General features: G+C 37.9%; 1 protein-coding gene across 3 annotated transcripts in view; it reads left to right on the top strand.

Annotated features, from left to right (window-relative positions):
* Positions 1-22,525, top strand: part of ARHGAP42 (Rho GTPase activating protein 42) — a gene marked incomplete at both ends in the record, with an annotated part of 296,405 nt that overhangs the window by 266,005 nt on the left and 7,875 nt on the right. For 2 of the 3 annotated variants that reach the window (XM_079708720.1, XM_079708718.1), the window contains 10 exons: positions 3,709-3,771; positions 4,707-4,781; positions 5,419-5,503; positions 6,108-6,166; positions 8,909-9,014; positions 13,656-13,815; positions 15,019-15,163; positions 16,431-16,811; positions 17,190-17,346; positions 19,389-19,451. In XM_079708720.1, coding sequence (XP_079564846.1) covers positions 3,709-3,771; positions 4,707-4,781; positions 5,419-5,503; positions 6,108-6,166; positions 8,909-9,014; positions 13,656-13,815; positions 15,019-15,163; positions 16,431-16,811; positions 17,190-17,346; positions 19,389-19,451 — 1,294 coding nt within the window. The remainder of the gene's footprint in view (positions 1-3,708; positions 3,772-4,706; positions 4,782-5,418; positions 5,504-6,107; positions 6,167-8,908; positions 9,015-13,655; positions 13,816-15,018; positions 15,164-16,430; positions 16,812-17,189; positions 17,347-19,388; positions 19,452-22,525) is intronic. The other variant, XM_079708719.1, reaches the window with a different exon arrangement.

Below are 22,525 nucleotides of genomic sequence, written 5' to 3'. Positions count from 1 at the left end.
ATAAATAATTTTATATTTAAAAAAATAGATCATTGCCCTGGCCCCAAATATTTTAAAAATAAATAATATAGTATGCCTCTGAAAAATAACACTTCTGGCAGATAGTACCTCAAGCCCCTGTGACTTCAGCCAGGCCTGAAGAATACATGTGATTGACATATGTAGATTTTATATTCTCCTCTAGCCAATAATGATGAAGATGATGATAACAGCCAACACTTCTGCAGCACTTACTATATTCCAAGTACTATTCTAGGAGCTTTGCAAATGTTAACGTATTTCATCTGTGAATAGCCCTGTGAACACAATGCTACTATTATCCTTACTATACATTAGAGGAATCTGAGGATGAGAGAGGCTAAAACTGTGTCCAGTAATACAGCTGCTAAATGGGAGAGTAACTACTGTCTCTTTCATCTGGTTAGTACTAGTGGCTGACCCTTTTTTTTTTTTTTTTTTTTTTTTTACCGTTTCTTCTTCTGTTTCTCAGTGATGTGTGGATAGGAGCACATGGGGAAGGAAACTAGCGTCTGATTAGGTTTTTTCCATTGTTTTCCACTCTTCAGTGCTTCATGTGGATTTTGTCTTCATCTTACTACAACCCTTTAACATAGGTATTGTTATTTCCCTCATTTTATAGATGAAAGAACTGGAGTTCATAAAAGTGAATAGGCACACTTCCATCCACACAGCAGTAAATAGTAGAGCTGAGATCCATCCCAGGTTTGCCTGGCTCTAAGCAAACCTGGGTGCTACCTCTGCACCACGGAACCTCTCTGTACTCTTTCAGGCAATAGAAAAGGATGTTCAAAGTAAACAAAACAAAAATGCATGCTTATTTTTGCCAACACAGTGTATTTTTTCACATTTCTGAATTGATTGATAATGTTTTATTTACTCACGTGAAGAGAGCTAAAACACAAGGTCCATGGGACACATCAGGACAGTGGCACCCATGGAATGACCTGGCAGTCAGGCTGAATGTTTGTAAGATTTTCTTCTTCATAATTAGCCTGTGATACTGGTTTACTAGGATAGAATAGGTTATTGCCACCAAATATCCCAGTATACCTTCAAGATATAGCCTGGTTATTACTTATTTTTCTCAAAATGGATATTTAAAGAAAATCTGTTTTTATATATCACAGTTATTTTCCTTCATTTAGCCAAGGGCAGGTTTTACTGAAATCTTTAAAAAGTGGATTTCTCTTTCTTTTAATATTTTTTATTGAAAAGTTGAAAAATGTGACCTCAAGAACCAAATGTTATAAATGTCAGGAACTTGCAGTTTTAAATGACACAAAATGCTAGTGTATCATTTTTACCAGGGTTACATTTTTTGGCTCAGTTTCTGTTATTAAAAATGAAAATTAATAATTGATTCCTTACTTCTCCATTCTACCTGTTTTTTTCCTATGTTCAATAAATATTTTAAATTATCTGAATGTATTCATACTATAATGCTGTGCTTGGCATTTTGGTTTATTGGAAGTAAGCAATCCCTTCTTGGTGCCCAAAGAAGCTCCCCTCTCATGTAGGTAGTCAGCTCTAGAAAGATGCTTGATTAATGGCCATTCATTCTTGTATGTTGAGTTCACCCAAAGCATTCACTGAGTTCTGTTCCCTTGACATCTAGGGCACTGGGGACACACAAATAAATAAGCCAGTTTGTATTGGTAGCAATATATATTTTAGTTTTGGCATTTTTACATGTTTAAATCTATTTTTTATTTCTAAAAACTAATTTAAAAGATATATAAAATAGTTACAAAATCCAATGAATAAAAATGACAATTTCTACCTCTGTCCTTTTCTTTCTTACTTGCAATTTGCATGATCTTTCTAGAGCTTTTTCCTAGGAAAATAGAAACATTCATACCCTCAAATTTTATGTTTTAAGAAATTGGGTTGTATTGTCCTATAGATGACATTTTTTGGCCTAACAACATATAGTAAATATTCTACCAAGTCAGTACCTCTAGATTTTTTTAATTTAAAAAAAAAATTATACAATTTTTAAAGGTTACTTTCCATTTACAAAATTATTACAAAATGTTGGCTATATTCCCCATTTTGTACAATACACCCTTGAGCCTATCTTACATCCAATAGTTTGTACCTCCCACTCCTCCCCCACTGGTAGCAACTAGTTTGTTCTCTATATCTGTGAGTCTGCTTCTTTTTTGTTATATTCACTAGTTTGTTGTATTTTTTAGATTCCACATATAAGTGATATCATACAGTATTTGTCTTTCTGTGTCTGACTTGCTTCACTTAGCATAATACCCAATTGCTGCTATTCTTTTTTATGTCTGAGTAGTATTCCATTGTGTGTATATATACCACATCTTCTTTATCCATTCATCTGCTGATGGACACTTAGGTTGTTTCCATATCTTGGCAATTGTAAATAATGCTGCAGTGAACATTGGAATACATGTATCTTTTTGAATTAATATTTTGGGTTTTTTTGGATATATACCCAGGAGTGGAATTGCTGAGTCATATGCTAGCTCTATTTTTAGTTTTTTGAGAAACCTCCATACTGTTCTCCACAGTGGCTTCACTAGTTTACATTCCTACCAACAGTATACAAGGATTTTCTTTTCTTTACATCCTTGGCAACAGTTGTTACTTGTGTTTTTGTTCTTTTGTTTTTTTGATGACAGCCATTCTGACAGGTATGGGGTGATATTGCATTGTAGTACTTCTAGTTTTTTGATTTCTCATTTCTAATCTCAGATTTCTCAAACTTTTCAGTCAATTCAGTTTCAGTGATTTTCGTTGTCTAGGATTTCTTCCAAGTTTTTTGTCTTTCCTGGCACCTATTTTTTTAGCATAATTTTTTGATATATATTTTTTTGTCTGTGAATCTGTGTAGTTACATGGATGTATTTAATCTACCATCTTTAAATGGAAACCAGTTTTAATTTTTTATTGGTTTGAATTGTCTTCATATATTATGATTTTGGAATATTAAGAAATATAATATATACACCACATCTGATGAAAAATTTTATTATAGTATCAAAAAAGTTTTAAATTTTTCCTCTGAGTGTTATTTGGTATTTTTAAATCCTTTCTCTCTAAACAAGTAATCTAACTTGATCTGGCCCCCAAACCTTAAGAAAATTTGAAAAATCTAAAGAAAATCTGTCAAAAAGCAATGAAAATAAATTGCTATTTCATAATGGAGGATCTTTCGGGGATTTTTAGCGGACTTACTAAGCATATTTTGAATTATTTTGAATATGATTCAAAATGCAATAGACTAGAACATTGAGCTTGAATTCAGGAGACCTGAGTTAAAATGTGGCTCTAGATCTTAGAACAAAGAAAAGCAGTTTTCAGCAACTTGGTGAACCATCTTAAGATTGCAAAGCTTTCTCTCTACCTCATAATGTTGTTTTGAGAATCTCATGGGAAAAAATATGTGAATAGCTATGTAATATAATTATTAATTATATCTAATAATATAATTATTATTAGATCTATGTTTCTAATGAAGCAAGTTGATATAAAAAACGTTGGTGAATGTGAACCTCCCTCCTTCACTTCTACCCCCAAATAAAAATTAATATGCTAACCAAAATATTTGATAAATTCAGTAACAACCCCTGTGCCATCAAGCCATGAAACTACAGAGCCAACTGAAGCAGGAATGCAAGTTCAACATAAACACTTAATATGATTTTCTTTTACTTTCAGTGTACTTAAATGAAGCAGGGTTCAACTTTGTGAGAAAATGCATTCAAGCTGTGGAAACGAGAGGTCAGTGTTGCCTGATGGGTACACTGTTACTGTTGTGTGGTCCCTTCTTACATAGAAACTGCTCAGAATAAGGATGTACTTAGTTATTAACAGGAGATTTATTTTAAGTAATATATGAATTATAAGTTATACAACCACATAAGTAACTGTACTTTGAACTTCAGTTTACCAAAATCATACTACAGACATACTTGTTTTTTAATGAATTTCCATAATATAGCCTCACTTTACTTCTTATTGATGGACTCTGTTTTTTTTTTTTTTTTTCAAGCTTTAGGAAGGTAAGATTCCTAAGGAGCTTGAATTCAGCTCTTCTCTTTCCCTACATTATATCTCAGAGTGATTTTAGTCATTGTCACAATTTCAGCAGCTTTCCGCATTCTAGTTATGACCTCGGTCCTGAAGTCCTCTCCAGTTGCCTTTTACTTCCTGGAAAACTTGTCTACAGCAAAACCTCCTATTGGGCTTTGGAGTTCTTTAAACTTAGATTCAAATTTTGGTACTGCCACTTAGAAGTTTTGAGAAGTTAAGTAGGTTCCCTAAAATCTCTGAATCTGTTTCCTCACCTTTAAAGTGAAGCTATCAATTCTATCAAACTGTTCAACATGCAGGACTCTGTGACTGAGGAAACAGAGTATGAGAAATACTGATCATCCCTTTCCATCTTGGATGCTTTTTTATATTCAAGTAGTGGTGAATAAGCAGGTGTACTTTGCTATTTTTAAGCTCTTCATAGACTTTCAAATCACTGTTCAATGTCTGCCCTAAGAAATATATGTCTGATGGGTGTTTCCAGGGTAGGTTTGATGAAGTTAGACTGTAAAATTGGATGCATAGCTTTCAAATTTGTGTAGGCATATATCTGAGTTTTTAACATTCTATACTTCAGAAGCTGTATCTTAAGCCATTTTCTTGTGATTTTCCCTTCTCATTAGGCATCACCATTTTAGGTCTTTACCGAATAGGAGGAGTGAACTCCAAAGTTCAGAAACTCATGAATACCACATTTTGTAAGTTTTGGATGAAGCCAGTTACTTACTTAATTTTTGCATTCTTAAAGAAAATTCAAACCATAGGTTTCTTTGAGATCTAGATTATTGCTTATCTTTGAGTATTTTCAAGTCATATTTAAAATTAATATTTGTATTCAGCTTTTAATGTCCATTGTAATAGATGAACAATCAGAATTTGAGAAGGGGCCCTTTTTATAATATTGGACTTTTCCTCAAGTATCCTTTGATTAGCTAGAGGTACCATAAGATTTATGGATGCTGGGATTCAGATTGCCTGACTTGGAATCTTAACTGGGCCAGTTAAAAGCTTTGTGACCTTGGGTAATTTGCTTAACCTCTCTGTGCCTTCACCTCCTTATTTGTAAGCCTAATACATAGTAAGTGTGCTGTGATGTTAGCAATTAGCAAACATCTGATTTGAAAAACTATATTCCATAAGAAATCTTTGAGGTTCAGTGTCAGAGTGAGCTTTGCACCAACTCATGCAAACAACAATCCTAAAGTTAACTCCATTGGCATTCTAAGAAATACATGCCTCTCTCTGTGACCTACTTATGTTAGTATCCATTTTCTTAACGGTGTGAGTGATGTTTTGAATTGCATGGTTTAAACATCTTATTTTAATTCTTTTCAGCTCCCAAATCCCCTCCTGATATGGACATTGATATTGAACTGTGGGATAATAAGACAATAACAAGTGGGCTGAAAAACTACCTCAGGTGAGGGGGCTTAACTCTTGCCGCTGTGCTGTGGTTTCTCAGTCACCCTCTTGGGCAGTCACCACAGATCCCAGGGAGCCCCTGTTTCTTAGCTTCACTCCTTAGCACAGTTCCTTCACTTAAGGTGGAATAGCACAGGGTGGTAATGGTTATGTTTAGTGTTCTGGAACTTATATGTGCTTGTTCAAACAATACACTTAAAAGGCTGCAATAATTTATGAATACTAAATAATAATTTCTGTTTCATGTTAGATTTGAATTCGGGTTTTCATGTATTTTTTTAAGACACCACAAGTTGAATTTGAAAAAAAAAAGTTTTAAACTATTGCCCCCATATCTGAGACGGATTTTGCTCCTATGGTCCAATAGTTCTCACAAAGTTAAAAAAAAAAAATTGTCTCCCAGCCTCCCATTTTAATACAGTGGTGGCAAGAAGTGCTCAGGGGCGTCGGTATCTTTGAGGTCTGCATTTTAGAACTACCTGTAGACTCCCTGCTAGGACTTCATCATACGCCTAATTACCCAATTCTTAAAGAAACACTGAAAGGTCAGAAGAAATCAGAAGATACTGCCATTCTAAAATTTGCTTCATTCTCTGTTGTAGGTGTCTCGCAGAACCACTGATGACTTACAAATTACACAAAGATTTTATTGTTGCTGTTAGTAAGTACATTACCACTGGATGCATTATAAATGATGTGGTTTTATGATGTATTAGAGGTGTAAGTTTAAACCTGCTAGTTAACATTTTCCTGTCTATTGCTTAAGAAACTGTCATTCTCATAGTTAATAATTTACAATATGGTTATAAGAAATCACAGAGTGAACTAAAATACTTTGTTACTTAATAAGACCTTATTGGGGTGGTGAGTATGATGTGATTAGAAAGAGCTGTGAGGAATTATTCGAATTACATTTTACTTGATTGGTGAATGTCAGTTTCTTACAAGAGAAATTTCATGGTTAAATAAACAAGACCACAAATCTGTACAGTCAGTTGTGCCAGTGCTTCCACTATACACATACTCACATGCTGTGTTCCTAAATCTGGAGAAAGAGTCAGATATTTTTGGCAGGCAGCAAGCACCTTTTCTCTCTTTTTATATTTCTTGATGATGATCAGATATTTATGTTGTTTCTTTAGATCTGTGACTGCTATAATGTAATGTGATATGAATAGATAGGCTTAATTCAAAATTGGGGGGGGAGGGGAAGGGGCCAGTGACAATCATGTAACCTGAGAAGTTAGAAGTGTGTACTTGTAAAACATTGGGCTCAAAGTGCCAGGTCACCATCTGAGCCCATCACAAGTTGTAACAGTTAGGAGTTGGCATTTCATTGTTAGGATGTATGAGGTATGACTGTAACAAGAGTATTTTTCACAGTCTAAGAAAGAAATCAGCTGCATTAGTTTACCATACATTGTAATGTCACAGGAAATATTGTCTACTGACAAAAGTGTCAGGTAAAGCTGAATGATCTTGGTTTTCAGTCCAGTGTACATGACTGACCACGTGATCTCATAAACATCTGTACTACTTAACTTTCTCCTGAAAAAACAAAAAAGCTCTACACTCTACATCCTCTTATAGAAATCTGTCTTTGTAAGAAGAACAAGGCCTTAGAAAACATATAATCCAACCTCATTTTATTAACTAGGAAATCAGGACCCAGAGGGGGCAGGTGACTTTGTCCAAGGACACTGGTAAATTCATAGCAATATCAGGACTACAAGCCAGCTTTTTTGACCCTTAACCTAGAACACTTTCTTACAAAAATTTTGTTTTATAGAAAATAGTGTTTGATCCACTTAGCTAGAATGGCTCAATGAGCTGGTTGTTCTGATGCAAACATTTGGTCACAAGATTTTTTTTGTTCACTTCTGTGACAAATAATGATCATATTATTCACTACCATGATAATTAAAATGTGTCTTATGTATAAGAATTTATCTTTTGTCTGGGTCAAGGATCATAAAATTAGGTATTATTTGGGTTCAAGCAAGAGAAATCCAGCTCAGGAAAAAGGGAGAGTTATTCAGAGACTAAGGGGAGTCCCTCAGAACTCCTTGGCAGAGGATGGGTCCTGCCTTCCATGGCCTGCAACCAGGAAGCTCAGAGTAGGAAATAGTTGTTTCTCTGCCCATCCTCCCAACTCTTTTTGGAGGGTCTCTCATTTTTATTCTTTGCTGCATATCTGCCTCATTCTTATCTTCACTTCCAGACAGATTTTTCTTGGCTTTCTGCCTGGTTTTACATGATGTGCCTTTTCATGTATCCAGCAGGCAGATCAGTTTTGGTGTCTCCATTCCAACGCCTGGGAGAAACTTCATGTTTGGCCCAACCAAAGCCAGGCTCTTTCCTTACCTCATGTACAAATAGCTGTGCCCAGAAGAGATGAAGGTCCCCAAATATAAACCCTATGTGTTGGGCATTTTCTGAAGAAAGAGCTTGGCAGGGTGAGCAGTCAACCCAGAATCTGTTTATTATAGTAAGAGACTATTAAATAGATTCCTTGTTCTGAAGCATTAGAAGTTTCTCTAGAAGACTTGTCAGCATCTTGGCTTTTGCCTTGTAGGCTAGACTTGCTTTAGATGATTTTTTGCTTTTCAGATTTACCATTGTCAGCGTGGGCTTAAAAATCTACCAGGCCTTTGTTTGTGCAATAATCCTGACACCTCACAAAAATAACTCCCTGCCATCTTTGGATCTATAAAATTTGGAAAGGAATACCTGCTTCCTCTGGTTTGATGGAGTCACTTGGAGGTTTCAGTGTGATAGAGTGTATTGTAGTGCCTGGCACATTAGGCCATTTGCAACAACTGCTGTGATCACTCACGTTGCTAAAGGTTTCTTGTTTTTTTTGTTTTTTTGTTTTTTTTTGTGGTACGCGGGCCTCTCACTGTTGTGGCCTCTCCCATTGCGGAGCACAGGCTCCAGACGCGCAGGCCCAGCAGCAGTGGCTCACGGGCCCAGCCGCTCCGCCGCATGGGGTATCTTCCCAGACCGGGGCATGAACCTGTGTCCCCTTCATTGGCAGGCGGACTCTCAACCACTGCACCACCAGGGAAGCCCCCAGCTAAAGGTTTTATTCTATCCTTGTGTAGCAAAACCCAAGGAGGAGATGAATTATGGTTGTATGGAAGTATACAGCTCAGGGGCTAAGAGCACACGTCTGGATTAGATAGAACTGGGCTTGACTTCTCTACTTACTGATTGCAGACCATGGACAAATTACTCAACGTCTCTAAGCCTTAGGAAATGATAGTGGTAATACTTACCATGTGAAGCAGTGCTTATAAGGCACAATGGGTGGAAGTGGTTATGATACTTTGATTACTAATGTTTATGTATGCATCTTAATACAATTAAAATTTGAACATTTGCAACCTTTTTTATGTTACAGAGTCTGATGACCAAAACTACCGGGTGGAGGCTGTACATGCATTGGTGCACAAATTGCCAGAGAAAAACAGAGAGATGCTGGACATCTTAATAAAGCACCTGGTCAAGTAATTCTCTGACTTATATTGTTCACTTAATTACTTGTTCAGCTATTAAACTTAAGCATGTTCATGTCTTTTTAAAGGGTGTGATGGAGCTATAACCTTGCTATTATAACAGAGTCCATTGAGTGTGCTTAAAAAATGATGTGGCAGTTTGTTTTTAAGACATGTCTATATGTGTGTGTGTGTACCTGTGTATGTTTACGACATGCAAATAATTATATCCTTGCAACCATTATACTAATGATGGAAATTTTCATGTCAACTTAAAAATATATGAAGGGGTATATAGCTCTTTCCCAGTTCTTTTAGATGCATTGTAAGCCCAAAGTTTGAAGACCAGTTCTCTATTCTACTAGGGTCACCAGGTTGTACCAGGTCAAACTGCCACTTGAATGTTAGCTTCCTTCTCCAGATTTATAGTATCTGTCGGTCTCTGAAGATCTTTCTAACTCTGCTGTTAGTTCATCTATGTATTTAAAAATCTTGATAGATAGATATTGTATTAGTCAAGTTTCTCCAGAGAAACAGAACCAATAGGATATTGTTTGTGTGTATGTATATATATACACACATATATGCATATATGTATATATATACACATACACACACACATATGTATAAGAGAGAGCTCGATTGATTGAAAGGAATTGGCTAAACAATTGCAGAGGCTGATTTCAAGGCAGGCTGGAGATTCAGAGAAGAGTTGATGTTGAAGCTTGAATCCAAGGCAGTCTGAGGCACAATTCCTTCTTCCTCAGGGACCTCAGTCTTTTTCTCTTAAGACCTTGAACTGATGTTGGATGAGGCCCACCCATGTTATGGACCGTTGTCTGCTTTACTCAAAGCCTACTGATTTTCAGGTTAATGTCATCTAAAAGTACTTTCACAGAAATATCTAGAATTATGTTTCACCAAATATCAGGGTACTACAGCCTAGAAAATTTGACACGTAACTTTAGCCATCACAGATCTATCTTGATTCACACACACACACACACACACACACACACACACACACACATACACACACATTTAATCAAGAAGTTTGTTAACCATGCTGCTGGAAACAAAAGTCGAAATTCAGGTTTTAAACTTACTTAAAAATTCCCTTATAGCCTCATTTACAAATAGGAACCTTTTTTGTCTTAATGAGTACCACGATTCACAATCAAATGATTAATCCTTCCTTGTTTGCTACAAGTAGTAACCCAATGTATCCTAATTTGAGCCATGCACATTTGAAACAGGGATGTACATTAATCAGTCTCATCTTAACTTGCAGACTTTGAGATAATATGAATTTACCCTCCTTGAAATAAGAAGAAAATCCACTAGGAATGACTTCATTTCAAGTTCATTTTTAACTATTGCCCATATCAACACCTCTTTAGGCTAATGAATAGGGACTCACTATCCTTGGTCAGAATTACATAGTCTTGAATTATGTTTTTGAGTTCTGTGACCTCTTCATGAAAGTTATCCATACTGTATTTAATGGGCATTCTCTTGCTGTATTCAAGCTAATTTTTTAGCAAAGCCTTTTAAAATGTACCTTTAAAGTTTCATGAGTTTTACATAAAATGTTTTTGCTTAATTATTCAGAATGTTAGATGAACACAAGTTTCACCTTTAATTATGAATGTGATACAGGAAATAGCAGAGAGAGAGTGTCTAGGCACTGAAGAGTACTTAAAATTCTTCAGCCCAACCTTCACCACCATTCCTGGCTCTTTCTTGAATCTGTAAAAAGTCAGTCTCCACTGTCTGAGCAGCAGCAGTAGAATGTGTGCCCACATCACCAATGACTTACTTAAGTAAACAAATAACACTCTTGGTCCCTGGCCAACTTATTGACTTAAGAAAAGAGAATTTAAGATCAGTGACCTGGATTGGTCACTGGCCTAAAGGACCAATGACTGATTCCAAATCTCCATTAATTAGCTCTGAGACATGGTATAAATAATTAATGTATTTCTGAGAATACTTTATCTTTAAAACAAGGACATCTGTGGAATCTGCTTTGTACAAAAGTTGAGGGAATGAGTTCCAGAACTGGCTGAAATGTGGAATGATAAGGGTCTGTACTGACTGACTAGCTCAGCAGAAGGGAAATTCAATGAAGAGAAAATAGGTGATCAAAGTATTTTATCTTCTGAACACCATAGTCATTAACTCTCCTTTTCAAAACAGACCAGTTTTTTTTATGATTTCTAAATTTATTCCCAGTGAGCTTAACTCAGTCATATTCTAGGGTACTTATGTTACCAGGAACTCTTACATTTTAGAGTACATCAAGAGTACCTAGAGTCAATTTAATTACAGGGAAGAATGTTATTTTAAGACCATATTTTATTCAATTTAACTCATTTTATTTAATTCTCTCAACACTGCTCTAAGGATTGTCATTCTTATACTTTATAGATGAGGGAACTGAAGCCTAGAGAGAGAGATTAAATAATGTGACTGATTGAACCCAGCTTCCAAGTTGGAAGGACCCAAGCTTTAAATACAGACAGGCTCACTGCCTTTACAGATGACTTAGTAGACTCTCTAATACATATTAAGCAATTAATATGATATTTGGTTGTATAAAAAGGAAACTTGGAATGAAATTCTTATACTAACCAAGAACCTTCTTAGCTAGTGCTGTCTTGGGCACAAGGGGAAAATTCAGGCAGTGGGACAGTCAGCTCTTCCTGTCCTTTGCCAAAATTTGCATGGATAATCCAGAATCCTAGATTCCTCATAAAATTTTACTTTTGTTTCTAGAATGAAGTTAGTGTGCATACTCAATCAGATATAAACATTATCTTGTGTTCCTTCCTAGAACTTTATATTCTAACAACCTGGCTGGGAGTGAGATAGAAAAGACAGTGGTTAACCTAGGAGACTGGTTAAATAAATGAGATTTCCTATTAATGCATCCAATTTCCAAATTAAATCAGTTAACTAGTCAAAGTCATTTTTGAGAGTTTACTGGGATTACTTTTCTAAGGTCAGTAGTATCAGAGCCCTTTCATTTTATTTTCATTTTCAGGCCAGCACTGATGCTACCATATCTCCTTGTCTTATTGTTTGCCTAGCCCAGTGCTCAGTGCTAGGGAGGCACTTAGGGAAGTTTTGGATGGATGGTGGATGGTGGATGGATAGAAGGGAAGTAGGATGGAAACATGCCCTAACCAGTCATCTTATGTGGGGAGCTCAGGGGTACTCTTGACTTGAAGTCAGGAGACCCGATTTGAAACAAAATCTCTGTTCCTAACTTTCTGTGACCTCAAGTACATCGTTTTTACTTAAGGAGCTTCTTTTTGAACAATCTGTACAATAGAAAATAACTGACTTCCTGGGAGGATTAAGTACAATATTATCTATGAAAATGCCTGGCAGTAGGTTCTCAATATATGTTTAGTGAATCCGAATATAATTACAACCAGTCTACTCCTTTTCTCTACTTTAAAAAAAAGAAATTTTTATTGAAGTAATATAGTTGATTTACAATGTTGTGTTAATTACTGCTATACAACACAGTTATTCAGTTATATATATATACACACACACACACACACACACACACACACACACACATTCTTTTTATATATATATTATTTTCCATTATGGTTTATCACAGGATATTGACTATAGTTCTCTGTGCTATACAGTAAGACCTTGTTGTTTATACATTCTCTATATAAAAGCTTACATCTGCTAACCCCAACCTTCCACTCCATCCCTCCTCCAACCCCCTCACCCTTGGCAACCACCAGTCTGTTCTCTATGTCCATGATTCTGTTTCTGTTTCATAGATAGGTTCATTTGTGTCATATTTTAGATTCCACATATAAGTGATATCATATGGTATTTTTCTTTCTCTTTCTGACTTACTTCACTTAGTATTGTAATTTCTAGTTGCATCCATGTTGCTTCAAATGGCATTGTTTCATTCATCTTTATGGCTGAGTAGTATTCCATTGTATGTATGTACCACATCTTTATCCATTCATCCATCAGTGGACATTTAGGTTGTTTCCATGTCTTGGCTATTGTGAATAATGCTGCTATGAACATAGGGGTGCATGTATCTTTTTGAATTATAGTTTTGTCTGGTTACATGCCCAGGAATGGGATTGCTGGATCATATGGTAATTCTACTTTTAGTTTTCTAAGGAAACACCATACTGTTTTCCACAGTGGCTATACCAACTTACACTCCCACCCACAGTGTAGGAGGGTTCCCTTTTCTCCACACCCTCTCCAGCATTTGTTATCTGCAGGCTTTTTAATGATGGCCATTATGACTGACAACCAGTCTACTCTTAACCATCTGTTCTAAAAGAAGTATAGTACTGTAGGAAATACCAAAGAGCTGATAATCTCTCTAGGGTGATTGAACCCAATTTAGGAAATCAAGATTTTTTCCTTCAATAGATTAACCTTTGTAATTATGTTTTACTTTGGCCAGTGTTAACTTTTTACATCTTTTTAGACTATACCCACTAATGCCAGTTGGGAGTAGCTGAACCTGACTATTTGGGAAAGTTAGCCTGTAATGGCATGTTTATACTTTATGCCATAAGTTTAGTGGATGAGAACATTTAATAATTATTAAACATATAACTTAAAATATTTTGTTCCTCTTATTTGCAGAGTGTCACTACATAGCCAGCAAAATCTCATGACTGTCTCAAACCTTGGTGTCATATTTGGTCCGACTCTAATGAGAGCACAGGAAGAAACTGTGGCTGCCATGATGAATATTAAATTTCAGAATATTGTGGTTGAAATTCTGATAGAGCACTATGAAAAGGTAGACTGAATTTTCATGTGAAAGTATAAAATTTTATCTGGCTTCTAAGAAGAAATTTTGCATTTGTATCACCTATGACCCTCACATTGTGATCTCAGATTCCTATTTGGTGTCAGTCTTGTAAATTTTGTATAAATTACTTCTTCATGAGGACTTTGATTTTCTTTTTTCCTTGTTCAGTTTTTAAGTGCTTCTCAAAATCCTCTAAGTAAATGATTTCCTTTCTTTTGACATTATTTACTTGTCAAGATTTTCTTCTTTAGTATTTATATAATTAGTTTTTTACTCATACTCAGAAAATAGAATCATTTTGCGGTTAAGTCTATTTTAACTTTTTAAAGCTTTTTGGAGTTAGACTCTCCTTATACAGCAGATCTAATATTTTAGATAAAACAAAAGAAAATAATCAGGAAACAGTCTTGAAACTCTCTCTATATCCAATCCCTAAGGAGGCTTTCTTTAAAAGAGTGAGATCTTAGAATAACTATAAAAGTGAGAAATTGGGAGAGCCAAGTTGATTGGATTATTAAGCAAACTCAGCCATTGAAGGTCTAAACATTGTGATTCATTTATGTCTGATCTTGTCCTTGTGAGAGGATGGCAGCGCCTCTCTCCTTCCCCAGTTCCTTTCTAGTGCCTGTAGAAGGATATCCTTGATACCTAGCTAAGACTGTAAGTGCTCTTAAAACCCAAGAGTGCATGGCTGCATCCTATAGCTGTGCTCAGACCTCTGCCTGCAGTTTGTCATATTCTTGACAGTTCAGGGCCAACAGCATGCCAGCACCTTCTCCTGAGAAGCAAGGGGCTGCTCAGCTGGGGAATGGTACAAAACGAGCCTCTTCCCCTCAGGTTATGTTCAGCATGAAGGTGAAAGAAAATATCATAGTAAAAAGAATCAGTGTGTCTTGACATAGACTTTTGTTAATATTTGACACATTTCTTAAAATTATTGGAAAATCTGAATTTCACTGTTGGGGAATGGGGAAGAATAAAAAAGAAAACCCAGAGGAAGCATTACTCAGTGTAAATGGAAAAGTTATAAACGCCTAGGATATTTATTTTTTGTATCAAGCATCTCTTGCCATGCAATTGATGAAGTAACGTATAGTTCTAAGATTATTTAATAGCTCTCAAAGCCAATTTTATGATGAAAATGTCAATTTCACCTTTGTATTGACCTCGGTCCATTTTTCTTCTACTTAGATTTTTCATACTGCCCCAGACCCAAGCATCCCTCTTCCTCAGCCTCAGTCTCGATCTGGATCCCGAAGGACACGTGCAATCTGCCTCTCCACAGGCTCCCGGAAGCCCAGAGGGAGGTATACCCCGTGCTTGGCAGAACCCGATAGTAAGTGTACTGGCCTCAGGGAGATGCCTTCTTCATTAATTCGGCTTTATCACAGCTTATTAGTACTTAGGTAGAAATAGAAGATATTCTTACTGGTACTGCTGTCCCAACACCTGCCCTCCCACCCACCACATTACATAGTCTCTGTCAGTATAGTTGGAAGGTACCTTGGACAAGCAAATTCATTCCTGATACAAAGGGAAAAAATAGTTTGCGCAATGCCCTTTTTCTCTGTAACAGTGATTAAGTACATCGGGTGCTACTTCGTAGGAGGTTTTGTCCTATTGTCAAAGTCATAGAGAAGAAAGCAAGAGAAAGGCTGGCTGAGGCAGTCATTTTCTTTCTTCCTTTCACATTATGTTCTTAAATCATCATCTCTTGGGTATCAAAGGGTCTGAAACAGAGAGAAAAGAAATAAAAAGAGAATCTACACCACACATTATCGCTAACTTACTATTCTGAGCCAAGCCCCACCATAAGGTGTGTGGCAGCTTGAGCCCAAAGCATGTGTTAAACTGTGGCCATTTTCATTTTATTTTCAACTCCCAACCCTCTCCCCACACTCCCAATTTTCCCCACAATCAGTGTTTAATTTTTAATTTAGATCTACTATTTGAATACTTTATTACAGTTTCTCTGATTTTTTTCTTATACCATACTTGTAGAAACATTAAAAAATACAGCCAGTTAAAATAGCCAGTTTTCTTATGTTGCTACATTCTTAGCAGAAAGAGGAGAAAAATCCTTTCTTTAAAAATTTTGAGGAGCTTATAACTTGCAGCTGACTGTTAATGGTGCCTTTGCATGGAGGAGGACTCAGATACCATTGTAACTCAGAATCACCTAAGATCAGAAAAGTAAAGGAAGGCAGACATATGTCTCAGCATTTCCCCCTTCCATTGATTTCTTTAATATCATCAAGAAATTTTATTTTTCATACTTGTGAGTCCTGTTTCAGAAGCAAATTTTGTCTGAATTCAGGTCAGCCCACTAATGCTTCAAGAAATAACATTATTTCATATGGGCAGGGCACATATAAAAGCTCCCTTGAATAGTATTGAAAAAAGTGTTCACCAAGTTCAAATGCATATTTTAAAGCCTTTCTCCAGAACTGAGGAACAGTCCTCCATAGCACGTAAAGGCCTATCACTTCAGTGGGGTCAGGTGGCCACGGAGCACATGAGAGCTGGAGAACAGAAGGGTTTGGGGGTGCCGGTTTCAACAGAGAGCCACTGTTCTTTTCTCTCCCACCCCTGCCCCTGCTCAGGCGACTCCTATAGCAGCAGCCCGGACAGCACACCCATGGGGAGCATTGAGTCACTTTCCTCTCACTCCTCTGAACAAAACAGCACGACAAAGTCCGCTTCCTGCCCTCCCAGGGAGAAATCTGGAGGGATTCCTTGGATTGCATCCCCATCACCTTCCAATGGACAGAAAAGTCTTGGTCTCTGGACAACTAGTCCTGAGTCAAGTTCTAGAGAAGATGCAACCAAAACAGATGCAGAATCAGATTGCCAGAGTGTCACTTCGGTCGCTAGCCCAGGGGATGTGTCCCCACCCATAGACCTGACCAAGAAAGGGCCTTATGGGCTTTCAGGACTGAAAAGAGCCTCAGCTTCCTCTCTCAGATCCATCTCTGCAGCGGAAGGTAAGCCAGCATAGAGCCTGTGCAGGATGTCATTGTCCCTGTGTCACCTGCTGGATTGTTCAGCATGGTTAAGGAGGGAAAAATTAATAGTAAAGGGACAGACAATGCTTAACTGCTTTGTTCCTGAGCTCGGATTTTTAAAACTCCTGTATGCTCTGATATTTTCCCTGGATCTTTCCACCTCTGTGAGGTGATGTCTTTGTAATTACGGTAGACTGTGATCTCCCAGAGTGATGGGCTGCTGTGCTCAGAGAACATTCCGTCCCTTCTCATTTGGGCTCAGAGAAAAATGCCTCCTTTTGTTATGCGCATGGACTGTGTTATGGCTCTTATTTTGTCTAATAGCACCTTGCCTGTTTTCTTGGGCTTTCTCTTTAGGAAACAAGAGCTACAGTGGATCCATTCAAAGCTTAACTTCCATAGGTTCCAAAGAGACGCCCAAAGCCCCGCCAAACCCAGACCTTCCTCCCAAAATGTGCAGGAAGTTAAGGCTAGACGCTGCCTCCAGCAATGGTTACCAGCGACCCGGCTCCGTGTAAGTGAGAGAGCCTTTGTTTGCTATTTGCTGTGCCTCCCAGGGGTATACAGGGGCTGAGTGTGTGCAAAAGAACCCTTAGGGTTCCCACAGCCAAATGCTCATCTGTGGAGTGGGTGCCATCAACTTCTGCAGGACCCTGTCCTCTTTTACAAGTGATGTGAAAGTTAGTACGCTTAGGATAGACATATAAAATCTCATGGGGAGACTCTTCAGCCACTTTCCTTAGAAGCAGAGCTATGGCTTAATATAAAGACATGGAAACAGATGTATAATATAGTGGTTTGGGGTTTTGAAACTAGACGCCTTCCTATAAAAGCTAAACATCCACCACTCAGCTGTGGGGACTGCCCGTATCCTTGATCCTCCCTCTCTTTGTTAGAAATATAGCTGCTTTCTGTCTGGTGAGGGTTGGGTTTCTCTCCTCTCCATCGTATGTCTCCCCTACCTGCGTACTCACTGATTTAAACAACTCCGAGAGAACAGGGAACATGAAAGGTAAGAGGGAGTGCTTCTAATTGAAAGAAATGACCCAGAGGTGTAAAGGCCGAGAGGGTAGGGTGTATAGATGAGAACAGAAAGGGGGCAAAGAGGAGAAAATGAGAAACTGGAAAAGCAAGTAAGAGAATCCAAAGAGGAAAGTTTTTCTCCCTTTCATTTGATTTTCCTGACTTGCTGAGCTTTTCCAAATGCTGTATGAGCTATTACTGAGCATCCTTGCATATTGTCATTTCTTTTCAGGTCCACAGTGTCCTTCTGCAGTAGGTAGTATAAATCTTGTTTTAGAGATAATTAGAACTAATACTGGAAAGTTAAGGTCCACACACACTCAGCTAGTAAGTGGCAGAGCTGGGATTGTAACCCAGGGTTCTCCAACTTGAGTTTGTGCTATTTCTCTTATGCCATGCCCATTTTTAACATGGTGGTATTCCTGACATTTTAATTATTCATTGTAAGTCCAGTAAGGCATTCTACTAAGCCTTTTTCCATAGGAACAGCATCTTAAATGTATTAGTACATCCCTTTCTTTGACAAGAACCTTTGGTTTCAGAGTGCGTTTCACATATGTTATCTCTCATGTTCAGAAATCCAGCTACCACAGTATAGGAAGATATATTTGTAACTCTGTCTGCTCTAGTTCTGGTGTGTATAGTTCTAGCCCTTAATGGAAATTAAATTTTAAGCCAAATATGTCAAGGAAGATGGGGAGAATATAAACTCTATCCTTTGTGGGGGAAAGAGAAGAGCTTCTATTTTGTGATTTTTACTGATAAAGTAGAAATTAAGATGTAGAGACTGTATGTTCTGTATTAGGTGTAAAATGATCCTTCAGATTATCAAATGGCTCAGCTCTAGGAAAAAAGTTTGTCATTTAAAGAAATAAAATAGTTTTTAAATATCTAGTTTAAAAAATCATTCAAAGAATTTTATATTCTCTTCTAGTAAATATAGGAGTTTTTCTAATTATCTAGGGTACCTTAGTTTTAGTTCTTTTCACTCTTTACCCAATAGTCTCACTTTTCAAATAGATGCCTTTCCCTCATCATGATTTGAAACAAATTTATTTATTGGTCATATTTTCAGAGTTCTCTCTTTTCACTTTATAGGAACTGTGTTCAAATATTTTAAAAATACATGAAACAATTTTAGAATTAGTTTTGTCTTAGCTATCAGAACACAAAACAGTTTTTCTTTTGTCTTGTTCGTGTGACTCTTCCCTTGTGGCTCCACGGGAGTCAATAAAAAAGTGTTCCTTTTTTTCTGCTCCCAGGGTTTTCTCAGGTACAAAAAATACAGGCAGTAAGATCCCCAGAGGAAGTAGCTATAGGTTTATTACTGTCTGGTACTCGGTGAGCTAGAGACTAGATCTAAAAATTTCTTCCACATTAAAGCTTAAAACAATTAAAATTCATGTCAAGTTTTGGGGACAAATGTTAGCTAATTTTTCTGTTTGGGTTAACTAATAACCCTGAATTTCACTTTGAGCTGCATGATTTTCTAATGGATTTTAATGAAACTTGTACTTTAAAATTATTTTTCAGTGTGGCAGCAAAGGCCCAACTGTTTGAAAACGTTGGTTCACTTAAGTCAGTTTCTTCTGGGCGGTAAGTTCTCAAAACTCTTCAAGTAAAAAACATAAAATAGTGGTGACATTGTTGCCTTGTGTTGACGTGGCAGGTCATCTTTGACAGCTCTGCCCGTCAGGTCTGCAGATGGTCAAATCCACCTCCGCCGTCTTCACGGGGAAGTGGTCATGACCATATACAGCATTTAGCATGTCAAAATGTTACAGCGGTGCCTTGTTCCTAAAACCTTCACAAAGGAAGCTTCTAAACAAAGAGGTTTTCTGAAAGACACAAGTTGCCGTAACCCTTTGCACACCAAAGACTTGTTTGATAACAGTTAGTTTGTGGAAATTTTTCAAATGTCTATTTTTGACTTGTAAAAGTTAATAGAACTTTTTTTCTGGAAGAAGCTTCATGAACATGCATTAAAGACTGTGCTTATTCTTAATGGCCACTATGGTGCTGTAGAGCTGATTGCCCCAGGAGGCTCTGGTGTTTGAGTGCAGTACTTCATTCAGGGTTTCCAGATTTTACCTTCCGCTCCATTGTTAAAAGGAAAAGAATTGTTATATCTTGCTGCTCTTCATGTGCTTGCTTCTAAGGTACTTGCTTCCTCTTCTCTCGGTCCAAATTGATTCTTCTCATCTGCCGTGGACTTTGGGTTTTAATTTTGAATATGTCTAAACTAATGGAATTTCTTAGTATTTTGCTATTTGTCATTTTTTTCTTTTTCTTTTTCTTTTTTTACCATCAGCAACTAGTACATGTTGGAAGAATTCAGTGAATGCTTGTTGAAAGATAATATAAGTGAGAACACTTGAAGGACAAACCTTGATTTTTTTTTTTTTTTGGATGTACTGAGGAAATTTTGAGCTTCCCATATCCAGCTAATTGAGGCTGTGAAAGAAAGGAATCACATATAATTGAAGTATTACTGTGTAGTTCTTTTAGAAGTTATTCAACCATAGAATTTTTATTGACCATATAAAAAAAAGTATGTGAACTTTCTCAGCAAACATTTTTTAAGCACCTACACAATATTGGGCTCTGTCCTACTTACTAGGGATAACAATAACCTTCAAACTCTGTTTTATTCCAAAGTTTAGCAAGGGTGCTTCTATGTTAGTGTTTTTAACTCCACAGAGTAGAGCCGCTTTGGTATCTTACTAAGACTATGGTCAATGCCTTGCATTTATACAGCAAATCCCAGTGTACTTGCACGTACCTTACCTCTGTCTGTAGCATCTTCACCTTCTTCCTTTTTATCAAGGCATGGTGAAAACTAAGCACTGTGTATGTCAGAGCAAACATCATCTCTCTGAGACTGTCACTGCTGTTAGGCCTTGGTGTAAGGGATTTAACCTTGCTACTTCTGTCTGTCTTGCTAAATGATTGAATTGCTCCACTAGATGGAGCCCTTTTATTAGGAAGCTCTAAACAATCTTAAGGACTCAAGTACTGGAATCAGAGATAATGTTGTAAGAGCTTTAAAGACACAGACCTACTTGAGAATGGACTTGAGGATATGGGGAGGGGGAAGGGTAAGCTGTGACAAAACGAAAGAGAGGCATGGTCATATATACACTACCAAACGTAAGGTAGATAGATAGTGGGAAGCAGCCGCAGAGCACATGGAGATCAGCTCTCGGTGCTTTGTGACCGCCTGGAGGGGTGGGATGGGGAGGGTGGGAGGGAGGGAGATGCATGAGGTAAGGGATGTGGGAACAGATGTATATGTATGACTGATTCACTTTGTTATAAAGCAGAAACTAATAAAAAAAATTAAAAAATAAATAAATAAATAAATAAATTGCAATGTAAAAAATAAAATAAAATTGAAGTATAGTTGAAAAAAAAAAGCTTTAAGACAGCAAGATGTTAATAAAGTAAATCAGTATGTGACAGTAAATTAATTACTCTGTTATACAGTAAGCTTACTCAGATGTTCAACAATCTACGTATGCATTTGCAATGTGCTTTTACATTCCAAATACTCTAAATCCACTTCTAATAGTTGTCGGCATAAACTTAGAGTTCACTCAATGATACATTGAAGGTTAAGTCTTCTCTGTCAGTCAGTGCGCAGCACTTGTGGACAGTGTCATAACTTTTCACCTGCCCTTTTATTTTGCTTAACTTTGTCTGCCTTTATCAGTTTAGGTAAAACAGTTACCTGTTGTGGTCTCCAAGGGGTGATCTTATGTGGGAGTATCCCCATACAGACTGTGTTTGCCCAATGCCTTTGGTGAAAGAGCTGGATTTGATGTAGATGCAAGTCACATATTTTCTCAGGGTGTGCAGACAGCTGTCACCTTGGTAGGGGGTGTGGCTTGTGCTGGAGGGACTAGAGCCTGCACAGGACGTGAGGCATGTCTTTGCCTCTGCTTAGCGACTGTCACTGTCCTACCGGGGACAGCGTCTGATCCCACGTTGCTGGAGCAGAAGCCCCGGAGGTATGGCCTGAACTGGCTCTGTTCCCTTTAAGTGTGTGTTTTTCCCTATCCCTGCACCAGGACCCTTGCCCCAGAGGGGGAAGTGCTAAAGCAGGTGGGGCCCATGCAGGTTGTCAGCTCATGTCAGCTGCAGACAGAGGTCCGATGCACTGCCTGTGCAGGTGCCCATGGCTCTGCTCAGACACAGCCTCTGGTGCAAGTCACCTTCATGCCTCACAGCCAATCACTGTCCCGACCTCTGCTGCCCCTACCATGTCATAGAACTGTTCTGCAAGGCAGGCAGGATGCACACGGACTCTCTGTGTGTATGGGGGGACACCACACACAGAGAGTGTGGAGTGGCCACCGTCAGAGATCTGGGTGCTTCTGATGCACTGCTTGAGTAAGTGCCACCAATGGCTGCCGCTGCCCCACCCAGGCTCTGCCCTGGCACCGGGTCACCTCTGCGTCCCACAGTCAAGTCTTCTCCCTAGTCCTTGTTGTCCCAGGTCCAGTGCTGCACTGTGATGTGGAGTCTGTGGGGATGGAGCATTGGCTGGGATTGAGCTGGGGTGCATGTGGTGAGGCAGATGCCAGAAACCCAGCAGCCGCTAGGATCGACCTCTCTCCGCCCTGCCAGGGGAAAAGCCAGTGTGCATGTGCTCTTCCCAAGAGGAATCC

The sequence above is a fragment of the Hyperoodon ampullatus genome (assembly GCF_949752795.1).
Source record: "Hyperoodon ampullatus genome assembly, chromosome: 7".
NCBI lineage: Eukaryota > Metazoa > Chordata > Mammalia > Artiodactyla > Ziphiidae > Hyperoodon > Hyperoodon ampullatus.
Note: the sequence above shows the minus strand (reverse complement) of the source record. Positions and strands in the feature narration are given on the sequence as shown.